Here is a 12,263-nt window from a genome sequence, read left to right on the forward strand (position 1 = left end):
TGATATTATTGCTGAAATATTTCAATATTGTCAGATTGTTATTTTAAAATAAGAAGCAAATGCTTACTACTCATGGAAACAACATCCTCATCTTATCAGAAAGTATAGAGAAGATAAAATAAATACTCAGTTTACAAGCTAAAGAAGCTGTGTTTCCAATGTTTAAATTCATCTGGAATTTTTTTTGTGTGATACTAAAAAGAACTTTCTTGGAAAGCTGCTTGATTAAAAAGCAGAAAGGGAAAGGGAACTTTAAAGAAGAAAAGATTTTTCTAGTAATTACCCTTAATTTCTAAAATATTTCAAATATTATTGCATGGGATGCATTATAGTGGACATGCCATGAGACTAGGTAAAATAATAAGAATAATAGAAAAAAATATTGAAATTTTGAAATTAAATATCAGTATTTTGCAAGTGGCAATTGGTTTTGATTTCCATTTGAAATAAAATTTAAATATTTATTTTTATTCAAATTCATGTAAATAAATGTTCAGAAAGTTGACATGTTCCATAATGTAAAAAGTTGGCTTTGACCAACGCTTCCCAAAAGTGATGAATATAAGAATAGTTTAAAGGAAGCAGGAGGTATGCTACAAGTGAATCTAGAGTTTTATACTTTAAATACTATCTAGATCTTTGTCGTCAGTGTTAGGACTAACTTTGTAGAAGGCCCTGATGCTTTCAAGGTTCCCCTTTTATGTTTCACATTGCTGGTGCCTGCTCAGAACAGAAATCTTTGTATTTGTGCCATAGTCTTCTCCTGCATTCTAATATCATGAACTTTGCAGAGCACTCTTCACTTAACAATTACCAATGCTGTCTGTAATGTTATATAAAACACTTTAATATTAATCTTTAAAGATCTATTCCTGCAAGTAGGCAAGCATTTAACTTAAATGAATTTAAATTTTATCTTTCAGTCAGATTTTCTGAATTCTTGTTAGATAAATATGGAGCTTGAAAAAGTTAGGAAATATTAAAAACCAATCTGAACAGAATATGCCTACGAAAATATATTACTGCATCTATCTACATTTGGCTTGTCAAAGACAGATAAATGTGTAAGTGTATGGGATAACCAACTTTCCAGCATCAATAACACCCGAACTAGTGTCCACCTTTGTATGCTCTGCTGTGGCTAAGTTTTCCCTGTCCGCCTGTTTTGAGTCAACCAGTTTAGACAGAATGAGATACCTAAAACAGCTTTTTTTTTTTTTTTTCTCTCTCCCAGAACCAGTTTCTTACTGATGTGGCTCTAAGGGTGACAATGCAAATAAGAATTGTTAAAATGAAGTGGCATTTGTTCCACAGTAAAGGGAAAACCTGAGGCTGCAGTTGTTGTTTTTGATCTGACCGTGGGTACAGATACTTTCCCTGTAAAAGAAATGGAAGACACAATGTTGATTAATATTCTTTATAATATTATCCTGCAAGGGTTTGATTTAATTCTTGCATGATGTTAGATGGGAGGAAGGTAGGAGATACACGATGTATTTCACTTTCACTTTTGTATGCAATGCTGGTATCTTTCATAGCAAGCGTGCACATACAGTGCTCCTTTTTATGGCTATACATAGTTGTTTGAAAAGACCAAATATTTTCCCTCATCAGAAACAGTTGCTTACTCTGACACATATATGTCTTAAAGAATCTACATGACTGCTCCCCAAATTCCTACAGCATCAACGGAATCTGTGTGTGGAACATACTGTAATGTTGGGTTCTACATGTGTTCCTGTGACTGTTGAACAAAGTTCCTTTTTGACAGAGAAAAGTTGTAGCCTAACAGCTTGAGATGAGAGCACAGATCAATGAAACAGCAAAAGCTGTTTTGGGAGGAAGCTTTGCCACATTTTATGAATTTGCCTGCTGTACCTCGCAAAACTGTTTGATTAAAATAGTGTATACAAGTCTTTGACTGGAGTAAAGCAGTTTATTTTGTAGAATTTTCCTGGCTGTTAGACATGAGAAGTTAATATCGAAATTTCTTTTTAGCTATTGTGAATGAATAGAAATGGGCATTCTCTGATTGCCAGTCTGTCAGATAATACCCTTATTTAAGTTTTTCATTGATCACCAAAGCAGTAGTTCTCCATAGCTCAAGACTAGAGAGGGAGAGCCCTTCCTTGGCATCCCTCCTTTGTTTGGTGTCCCTACACCTTTTGTAAAATCTAAACAGGCATATTAGTCGATACAGAAGAAAACTCTTGAAGTGAAACCACAAATGCTTACCACAACTATTAACAAAATTATATCAATAGAAAGGAGAAAAAAAGGAAAAGCAAGCAGAGTTAGGAAGTAGAGTGCTGGAAAGAAGACAGTGATTTAGAAATGTGGGGAAGGGGGAGGAAGGACAGATTAAAAATAATATGAAGTCAAGGAGCATGGGTATAGCTATGAATAGCTATAGTAAATACTCTGAATCCCTAATAATTGCTACTGCTCCATTTTAGAAATTAGTATGATGTTCAAAGGAAAGTTCCTCCATCTACATAGTTTTGTCCCATGTCGTGATGTAGTTCTGATGACACTGGCAGTGGTCACTGAGATAGAGATGTGTGGCTGAGATGCTGGTGGTAACCAAGACTATTTTATCTCTTTCCATGATTGCTGATTATGCAGTTCTGTGCTCTGGAGGGTGGTTGTCTCATCCTGGCTGTGTAATTTGCTTTTATGGATAAAAATAGGCAGTCAGGTAGTGAATCATTGACATTTGTCCACTATTTATATTCATTAGGAGGTCATTTGTTAAACCCTCTTCAGCTTTGTTTGGGCTACACTCCCATCTGGAATCTAATTGTGAGAGGTGTTCTCTGCCTGGTTGGAGCAGTTAATAGCATGAGGTGTCGGAGTTTTAATGAATTTCTTCAGAAGCTTAAACTATTAATTTAACATCAAAGGGTATATTGATAACAAGAAGGGAAGACAAGATAAATGTTTTTAAAAGCAATGCCAGCTGATGTTCCTGTTTATTTAGTAATACTAAAGACAAGTCACCCAAAAAACTGAAAGTTCTAATTATAAGATCATATCAGAATAATATGCCATTTATCTGAGTTCATAGTGCTAATGGAAAGTGAATTTTTTTTTTCTGATTTTCTTAAGACTGAAAAATACAGGAGGACGGTTACTGCTTCCCTTTTGCATTGCAATCTTCTGGGTGCCTGATAAGCCCAAACTTTGCCAAGAGGCAGCTATTGCTCAGTAATCTGCAATTTCCTATTTCTGTCTGATTATCTGATATGGGAGTTATTTTTTTCCAGAGTAGATGAAAGCTTTTCACCCTGGGTAGGTTTTGATAATTGTTTTTAGAGGATACGACTTTGTGCAAAGTGTGTTAAAAAAGGAATTTTCTTATTTTCCCCCTATGTTACCTAATATAGGGAGTTGTTCTTTTATCCTACATAGAAATCCCATATTCCTACTAAGTCGACAAAGGGACTCTAACATGGAAATAAAAACATGAATGGAGAATGATGCCCATCCCATTAAAATACAGAGCCGCTTCTATGACCTTAGAAAAAGTATTTAATCTTTTATGTACTTTCCCTATCTGCATAAGTGGAAAATACTTTTGTTTGTGCTAGTTGGGTGAAACTCGATTCACCATTTAAAGTAGTGTTTTCATTTTGAGATCATTTGACAAAGTAAAGTGGAAATTATTTTATTATGACTATTTATTTGAATGTTTTGCTCCAGAATTTAAAGAATTATTTTATATCTTCTCAATCATCGTTTGGCAGAGTTGAATGTGTCTCTGTTAAAATGCTAATTTGGCTCCAACTAAATAAAATTCATCAATGGCATTTGTTATCTTGAGGTTAAACTTGTTGCCAGAAGGTAACCCAGTGAAACAGATATTATAGTTAAGGCCCAGTTTAGGAAAGCTTTAAGCATGAACTTAAATCTTCAGCAAAAAAAATCCATTGAAGTTTAATCAGGGAGCTGGTTTGAAATGGTTTTACTGTGACATGTAATTTTTAATAGTAAAGTCTTTAATAGTAAAGTCTTTTAAAGTCTTCCAGAAGAACGTAATGAGACAATGTTATTCTCTATGATACCTATGCAAGTTTTATTGATGTTTTGGTGGTGCAGGATCAGATCTTTCCATAAAAAAATCTAGTAGCAATGTTGAATAGTACAGAATAGAGGTGGCATGGCTTTCATCATTATTTTCCTTAGAAATCAACTCTGTTAATCTCTGTAAGACTTGTGTACTATTACATAGTTGGTATTACACACATGGCTATTTTTAGAGGGAAGTTTTGTCTTGCTAACATATAAACACACTGTATACACACTGGTATATACATTTTTTGCAGGTATTATTGACAGCACACAGGTGGAACAGAGGCAGGTTGTAGCTGTGACTGGTGACGGAACCAATGATGGACCAGCACTTAAAAAGGCTGACGTTGGCTTTGCAATGGTATAATCTGCGTATTTATTGATGTTTATGTCATTGTAAATCTGCTGTAAGAAGTTTTCCATTCATGAAGTGTTGAGAAAATTGCTTAATGAAGCAATATATTGCCTATACGGAAGAATGGCCTCAGTGTTCATCACAACAGCAGAATACTATTTCGCTTTGCTAAAAACTATTGCTACATGTGAAGATGTCTTCCCAACATACTTCGACTCTTAAGATATATTAATATACTAGATTACATATTAAGATATGTAATTCTAATTGTTAGCAATTCTGTTCATGTATATTAATAGAATATCCTAAAAAAAGAAGGAAAAAACAACAAAAAAAAACACTCAAAAGATTGCTAGACAATAAGCTGATAATTTAAAGCACCCAGAAGTATCATCACATGAATTCCACTGTTCTCTGTCAATGCCCTTTTCTGCCTCCTTACTCACTTTCAAAAACAGGTCCAATTAGCCATCATCCTAGCAAATATAAAATGCAGAACATACTCAGCAGTCATTGTTATGGTGCTGGGGAATCTTACTGTAACTATGGACTTTGAGTATGCCGGGATTTGTGTTCTAACTGTCTGTGTACTTCCCAGTAATTTTATTCTCAATTAATTTTTCCAGGGTATTGCTGGAACAGATGTTGCAAAGGAAGCCTCAGATATCATCCTAACAGATGACAATTTCAGTAGCATTGTGAAGGCTGTGATGTGGGGACGTAACGTCTATGATAGTATCTCAAAATTCCTGCAGTTCCAGCTCACTGTTAACATTGTGGCTGTGATTGTGGCTTTCACTGGAGCATGCATTACTCAGGTAAGATTATCTTCAGCCATCGCTTAAAGTATGGGGCCAAATCCTACCAAGCTGCATTGCCTCTTAAGTGATGATGCTTTACATTTAATTCTTACTTTGTACAACAGAAAGCATGCTTTCTGAAGTTCTTCTGAAAATTAAGAAAGTATTTAGGATCAAACTGGTAAGTGTTAAATAGCTGTTGACAAAAGAAAGTGTACAAATCCATTTTCTCCTAGAAGTAAATTACTTTCAGGAGCAACTAATGTTGGTTCTGCTTCTGTACAGCTCCCTGTTTTTGATTACATATTATTGTCATGATTGAGCCTCTGACATCAGGGAAGAAAATATCAAAGATTGGAAAAAGGAAGAGTCTGTGTGACTTTGCCTTTTTCTTTCAGAATATTTCACTGTTAAGTATGTATTTAGTGATGGATTATGGAATTAGATTATGATTTTCAAGTTAGCAGTGCACAGAAGTAATCCCAGGAGAGGAGTTTTTTGACTGATAAATATTTTGTTGCTTTCGGGCAAGTGCTTTTGATTTTAAGTGCAAACAATAAGCCAATTAAATAACACATATAGTTGAACTTCGATTTCTTTTTCCCCCTCTACACTAATCCATTATTGTAATCCTGATGTACGTGCAACATGTCTAGGTCTTTTACAAAAGCATACTGTGTTTTTTCCTTCAAATTGCTACTTTTTGATGAATAAAATTTTCTTTTACCTAGCAAGAAACCAGGATGTATTTAGTGCAGTACTAGGGCTTGTCCTTCATTAGAAAATAGGAAAACATGCAGGCTTTTTAGTGCTGTTACTCCCCCAACCCAAAATTAATGTATATTTCAAATGCTGCAGACAGGTGCTATTACCAAAGGCCTCCTTTGATTGAGAAGCATTATGGGAGAGCTGACATCTCCCTGTATCGTGCATCATACAGATGCACATGCCTGTTCCAGCAGGTAAATTCCACCTCATGCACACCTGAGCAGAACAATGAATAAGTCATTAGCTCTGCTCCAGGGTAAAATTACATTGCAATCATGGAATTGATACTTGAAACCAGAAACTCAGGTACCTTTACAAAACCATGAGGTCAAACTTCTCCTAAGCCTTGACTGACGTTTAGAGGCCTTATCTGTGCCGTGAAACAATTCATTTGTTTTCTGAGAGGTAAAAAATTGCGAGCTGCTAAGTGCTTGTTCCCTACCATGCTGCCTCCCAGGTCTTGATGATGCCTTGTTGTCACAGCTGAGCCTGTGCTATGGGACAAAATTATTGACGCCGAGGCAGAAGTTGGAAACTTTTCATTTTCCCTTGGGAAATATTTCCAAGCATATTGAGAAAATGTTTAACCGTGAAGTAGTTTTTACTGCTAACGGAAATTACATGGATAAATACTAAAAATGTGGAAGGTAAATCCTCCTGGATTTTATCAATGGTACAGAATAATATACAAAAAAGTGCTAATAGCAACATGGTCAGAATACCAGAATTGGAACTGAGGGGACTGCTTCCTTTTGAGCCCTTGTTTTATAGATGTTCCTTCACTGCCTAAAAGAATTTATGTAAGGTGATTTTTTTTTTGGTTAGCATCCACAATTTTTCATCTGCTTTGTGAAAGCATTAAGGCAAATATATTCTAGGTGTTAACTAAGTATTTTCTATTTTATTCTTGAAGAAGTAAACATTTCTGAGTCAATAAAAGGACTTTTTAAAATCAGTACTAAGTTCTTGTGTAGTGCATATTCAGTGGAAGTATATTCTCCTTTCTATTTCCAGGGCTTTTTTCATCCTTTGAATCATTCCATTACCTTCTAAAAGGATTTGGATCAGGCCCAGTGTGTTTGTATTAACCCAATGGGCTGTAAGACCATCACTGAGCCTGTCAAGTTCATTGTCTCTGTTTATAGGTTTTAACATACAACTCCTAGAATTTCTGTATTTCTGCCCAAATAGATTCTTATGCAATTCCTTAATTTGGCAGTAAAAATGCAAATTCAAAGAACGAGGTGTGAAAGGAAATAAAATTGAAACTGTAGCAAAAAGGCAGCAGTTATTTCCATTGTAGTTCTGTTTACACTGAACTGCCTGACTGCTGATAATTCCAAGCAGCTCTCATTTCTATCTCATTCAACAAGGATCTTGCCTTACGAATGAACGTTATTATGTTAGGCTTTGACTCAAAGATTCTAGGCAGTGAAAGAGCATTATGTTTGTTTGGCTCATAAACTCTACTAAAAATTACACTTGGGAACATACTGTACCCTCTGGTTGCTATCAAAATAGCTCTAGTACAAAATGCATGATCATACTGAAAATCATGGGTATAATAGGCTAAGTGCGCACAGAAATAAGTCTGCAAAACTGCACATAGGTCTAAATTATTATTTTGAATGAATCACTTAAGTTCTTAATTAACAAAATTAAAATCCATAGTTTCCAAAAAGCAACACAGCTTTCTGTGACCCTCAAAATGAATGTGAAGAAGGTCCGTATTGGACTGAATTTTGCTTTGCTTTCAGGTAGTAGGTTTGGCTTTCTTTGACAAAAAGATTATAATTTTAATCCATGACTAATATTCAGGTTAATGAGTATTACACAGCCTACCCTTTTGGTGATTTTATGAAATCTAGAATGAGAAAATTTCTATTTAGGTAGTAATATTTATTTTATGCTTCCTAATGTCACTTCTCTCAAAAAAATTGTTCTGCAGTTCAGAAACAGCACACTGGGATACCTTGAGTATGAAGCTTTACTGGCTCTTTTTGATGTTTCTTCTGTTTGTTCTAAAAGGAAGCACGAAGATAAAATCTTTGCTTTGACTGATTTTTCCAATACTTGGCTCAAATTTTGCAACTAAGTACTTAATTTTATTCAGTTTTCATCCTGCAGTTGCATTGGTGTGTATGTAACTATGTGCATGTGGTCATATCGCTTCAGGAAGGATTAGTGAAACTACAACAACTTGGTATTAATGAAAGGGTCCAACTGTGTGAGTACTTATTACCGAAACTAGACCTTCAAGGAGCACACAGCGGATGCATTGCCACGTAGGAGTTGATTTCTTTGGTCCACAGCACCTTAGGAGTGCCGTAGAGAGGTTTAAGAAAAATCTTAAGTAGGGCCTGTGACCATTTGTGGTTATAAGAATCTGCAGCTTTTTTTTTTTTTCTTCCTTTTCTTCCTCAAATACATTAATAAAATCAGTGACCTTGCCAAGTTCCACTTCAGGGAACTACAGACTAGCTTAATTCTTTTAATACTAAACAAACGCATTTTTATTTATTTATCTACCTGCTGCAGCAAGGTGCTGCTGGCAGAGAGTTATCTACTATATTTCTATTTTGTCCTGGCATGTTGTTTCAATAGATGGTGAACTTACGACTGTTTAACATGCATATTTAACATGCTGCATGCAACTGTTAATGCTATTCCAATGTTACATCAGGATTATGAAGGATTAGGAGTGGGCTATTGAAGATTTTATTATGCAGACTAAATGGGACCAATGCAACCAGTCATTTGCTATCCTATGCCATTGGTCCCAGCATGAAGTCATGTAAAGGTGACAGAAATCATGTTCTAAGTGGCATAGGAATTACAGATATATTGTCATGTATTGGCAAGCTTGGAGAGGCTGCTGCCAAAACTAAGCGGCCCCTTACAGGGATCTAGCTTACATTGGGCCCTGCTTCAGTTTAGAGCTGCTCAACCTATAGGCCAAGAGTTTAGATAATGAAACTTTGTATTGTGGCTCTATAATTACACTTTATAACACTTTGATACCTAGGTCATACAAGAAAACCCAACTTTATGAAGTCTCTGATTACAAGCCGAATCGGGGTCACTCAATCAATAGCTGCACAGGTGCTGGCTCTGCACACAGCCCCAACCAATGAGTTCACCACTGTTATTTCTGCTAGGCCCATGTCTGCAGTTTGCATGGCACATATAAGATAATGAAAAGATAATTCACTTTATCTTTCAATTAATCTAATTAATTTACCTTTTTCTGCCTTCTCTGTGTACAGTCCAATGCATGCTTTTAAAATGGTCAAGGCATGGCCATCTTGACCAGCCTGTTTACAATTGTCCTTTCTAGTTAGGAATTTTATCCCCACCCCAACTGGATTAATGAGCTGCAAACTCTTGTATTCCAGCTTCATTCTGGATAAGATCTGATTGCACAGCCCTTGATTCATTCAGTGAGGGTTCTTTTTTGGAGCTCTGCCTACAGTTATGAATTTGTACTTTAAAGTGAGTCATTGCACATCTCTGAGCATCATATAGAGTTCCATATGTCCCTTGCAAGACCAGAAATTTCATTCTGTTTCCAGTACCCAACATATACAGTACCAAGTAAATAATTATGTTGTTATATTTGGAGCTGTTAAATAAAATACAGTTATGTACAATTTAAGATTTAAAAATGGTGTTGGTCAAATGGAAACATTTTTAACTGGAACTGTAAAGGTAACAGTTCCATCTCTGTGCCAAATTTTTTCTCTGTCTCGAACTGTTGAGGCAGTGTAACTATTCAAAAAGGTTGCATTAAAGAAAGATAAGACAAAGAACATGTTTTAACATTTTACATTCAAATTGTTATTCTTGTACTTTGAGAAAGACTTAATGTTTTAACAGACATTAGGAACTGAAAACAGTGACTCTATAGGACATTATGTTTGGAAAATTAAATGTTAATTAAAAAGCACTGTAGCAATGAACCACTGCATGAATCACTTACTGTTTTTACAGACCTTGTTCAAAAAATGTGGATGATGTATATTTAAATATATAAGGCAGTAATTTACGTGTTTATAATGTTTTCGTGCAGAACTGTATTTGGCAAATCTTAAAATAATAGCATTGGAAAATTTGAAAAAGCCATAACACAAAATCAAAGTATTTACAGTTTAGCTTTGTTTTGGGAAGGCGTAGAAGCATGGAAAGAGAACTAAAGAGGTCACTTCCATACAATTACCAGACAGGGTGATCTAGCAGCAGATGTGAGGGCTGAATATGTATATTTTTTCATTTATGTATATAAACTACCAGAAATACTTATTTTTATGTCTGTATGCATGTGTTCTGTGACAAGTGGAAGCAAAGAGGTAAGGGTGAAAATACCTTTTTGTTCCCCTACAGCTTGTCATCTAAATCAAAAGTAACAAGCTCTAAAATTTGTGAGGCTCCACATGTCACAAAAGATTTGTAGTTTATTTCCAGCCTTTGGTGATTTGTACATTTAAGTATTTCCAAGATGAAGTGTAACATCACTTGATTCAAGGGACATTTTCCTTTTACCTCTAGGCCAATGTTAACATATTCCAAGGTCAAGTGGAAAAGAGTTTGGACGAATAAGTGGTGATTTTGGGTGGCTTACAGTTTGAACATCTTCCATCACCAAAGTTTTTGGAAGGCAAATGAAGAATTCTTTTTTTTTGCTAGTCAGTCAGTAGTTGAAATGCAGTGAAAAGAACACTGACTTTGCATGCAACTTGTGCAGCATAACTGAATAAACTTTGTAATGGAAGACTAGGCTCCTTAGCTGATATGGATTTTCCTCAGTTTCCACCAACTAATCAGAAATCAGATAGAGTTGCAGTGGAAATTTCATTCCACTGCCTCCCCAGACTAATGTGTATTTAATGTTTTGGCTTCAGCTTAGAATGAGCTTTCACACTTGACTGAACAGTGTAGTACTGCCAATAATAGATAATTATTAGAGGTACCATAGCCACCCAAGGTGATTGGCAGTGTGAAATGGTGAGAACGTGTTGTTGCCAAAACTGATGACTTTCAATTACAGTTGTGTGATTTAGAGACTGAAGGAATCTAACTTTCTGTTGTGCTAAGAATATGTCAAGCTCTGATTAGACACTTGAACATTTGACTCTTTATTAAGCATAACAGAAATTCAGTTTTTAGTGACATATAAGTCAGCGCATGAAGCAGCAAATTCAGCTTCTATAACATCTCAAAGTAGGGGATGTTTCTTGAGAAAACTCATTACCTAGAGAGGTAAAAATATAACAAGGAAAATTCTTCAGTAGAAAATGTTTTTCCTGTTTTTTATATACCGCCTAGGGTCTCTGAGCCCTGGCAACTAACTTCTTTTACTGCAAGTACTCTCCTTACTTTTTAGCCATAAGTATTAATAAAAATAAATGAGGTCTCATATTTGTTGCAAAGTTTGTCCTGATTAGTTTTAGTTTTTTTCTCCACCTCTGAAGATAGAGGCTTTTCCTCTTTCTGCAGCTGCATATCAAATGAGTGAACTGAATCTCCAGATAAGCCCAGTTAATGCAACCCATGACCAAGAGGTTAAGAATCTATTAACGCTAATCTTCCTCCCTTCCCTGGTGTACCCAACTTGTAAGACTTAAACAGTGGGTTGCTTGTTGCTTTTCTCCATCCATGTTAGTAAGTCAAAAATTAATGTTTTTTTTTCTTTTTTAAATTTTTAAATGTATCAAAATGTGTGTAAATATAAGTCTGTTAAAAATGTTTTCAAGAGGAAGTAATACCTTAACTCAAGGGAGTTGAAATATAATATTGTGTTCCTGGGATACTGAATGGATGTTGGCCCTCATAACTTGACAATACTTTATTAAAGATGAATATTTAACCCCTTGAAGAAAAGGGCAGAGTTCATAAAGAGTTTTTCTAGGATTTGATTTATTTTGTATGGTGTTCCATTAATTTCTTTCATTCAAGACTGCCTGATGCTAAAGTAATACATAAAAATAGTGATCTGATCTTCAGACTTTCACCCTGTAGATTAACTCCCTTCCATTATATAATCTGTCATACTGATATCTTACTACTTTTGAGATTCCATTTTCCTAATAATAAGGTCTATTTGAAAGAGAAAGCAGATCTTACAAATGCTGCCTATTTTATATTCAGTTTAAAGTCATAGGAAGTTCTCAGTTACAAAACAAAAAAAAACAACCTACTTCATTTTTCCTGTTACGGCTCCTTGAAGCAATTGCAACAGTCTACCATTATAGCTGCCCCAATGAATTAAAAAT

General features: G+C 35.3%; 1 protein-coding gene across 2 annotated transcripts in view; it reads left to right on the plus strand.

The window, feature by feature from the left end:
- ATP2B2 (ATPase plasma membrane Ca2+ transporting 2) overlaps positions 1 to 12,263 on the plus strand; it is a 412,675-nt gene that overhangs the window by 374,235 nt on the left and 26,177 nt on the right. For both annotated transcript variants that reach the window (XM_050712691.1, XM_050712690.1), the window contains exons 19-20: positions 4,326 to 4,432; positions 5,053 to 5,244. In XM_050712691.1, the coding sequence (XP_050568648.1) occupies positions 4,326 to 4,432; positions 5,053 to 5,244 (299 nt within the window). The remainder of the gene's footprint in view (positions 1 to 4,325; positions 4,433 to 5,052; positions 5,245 to 12,263) is intronic.

The sequence above is a fragment of the Cygnus atratus genome, chromosome 10 (genome assembly GCF_013377495.2).
Source record: "Cygnus atratus isolate AKBS03 ecotype Queensland, Australia chromosome 10, CAtr_DNAZoo_HiC_assembly, whole genome shotgun sequence".
In the NCBI taxonomy this organism is placed as follows: domain Eukaryota; kingdom Metazoa; phylum Chordata; class Aves; order Anseriformes; family Anatidae; genus Cygnus; species Cygnus atratus.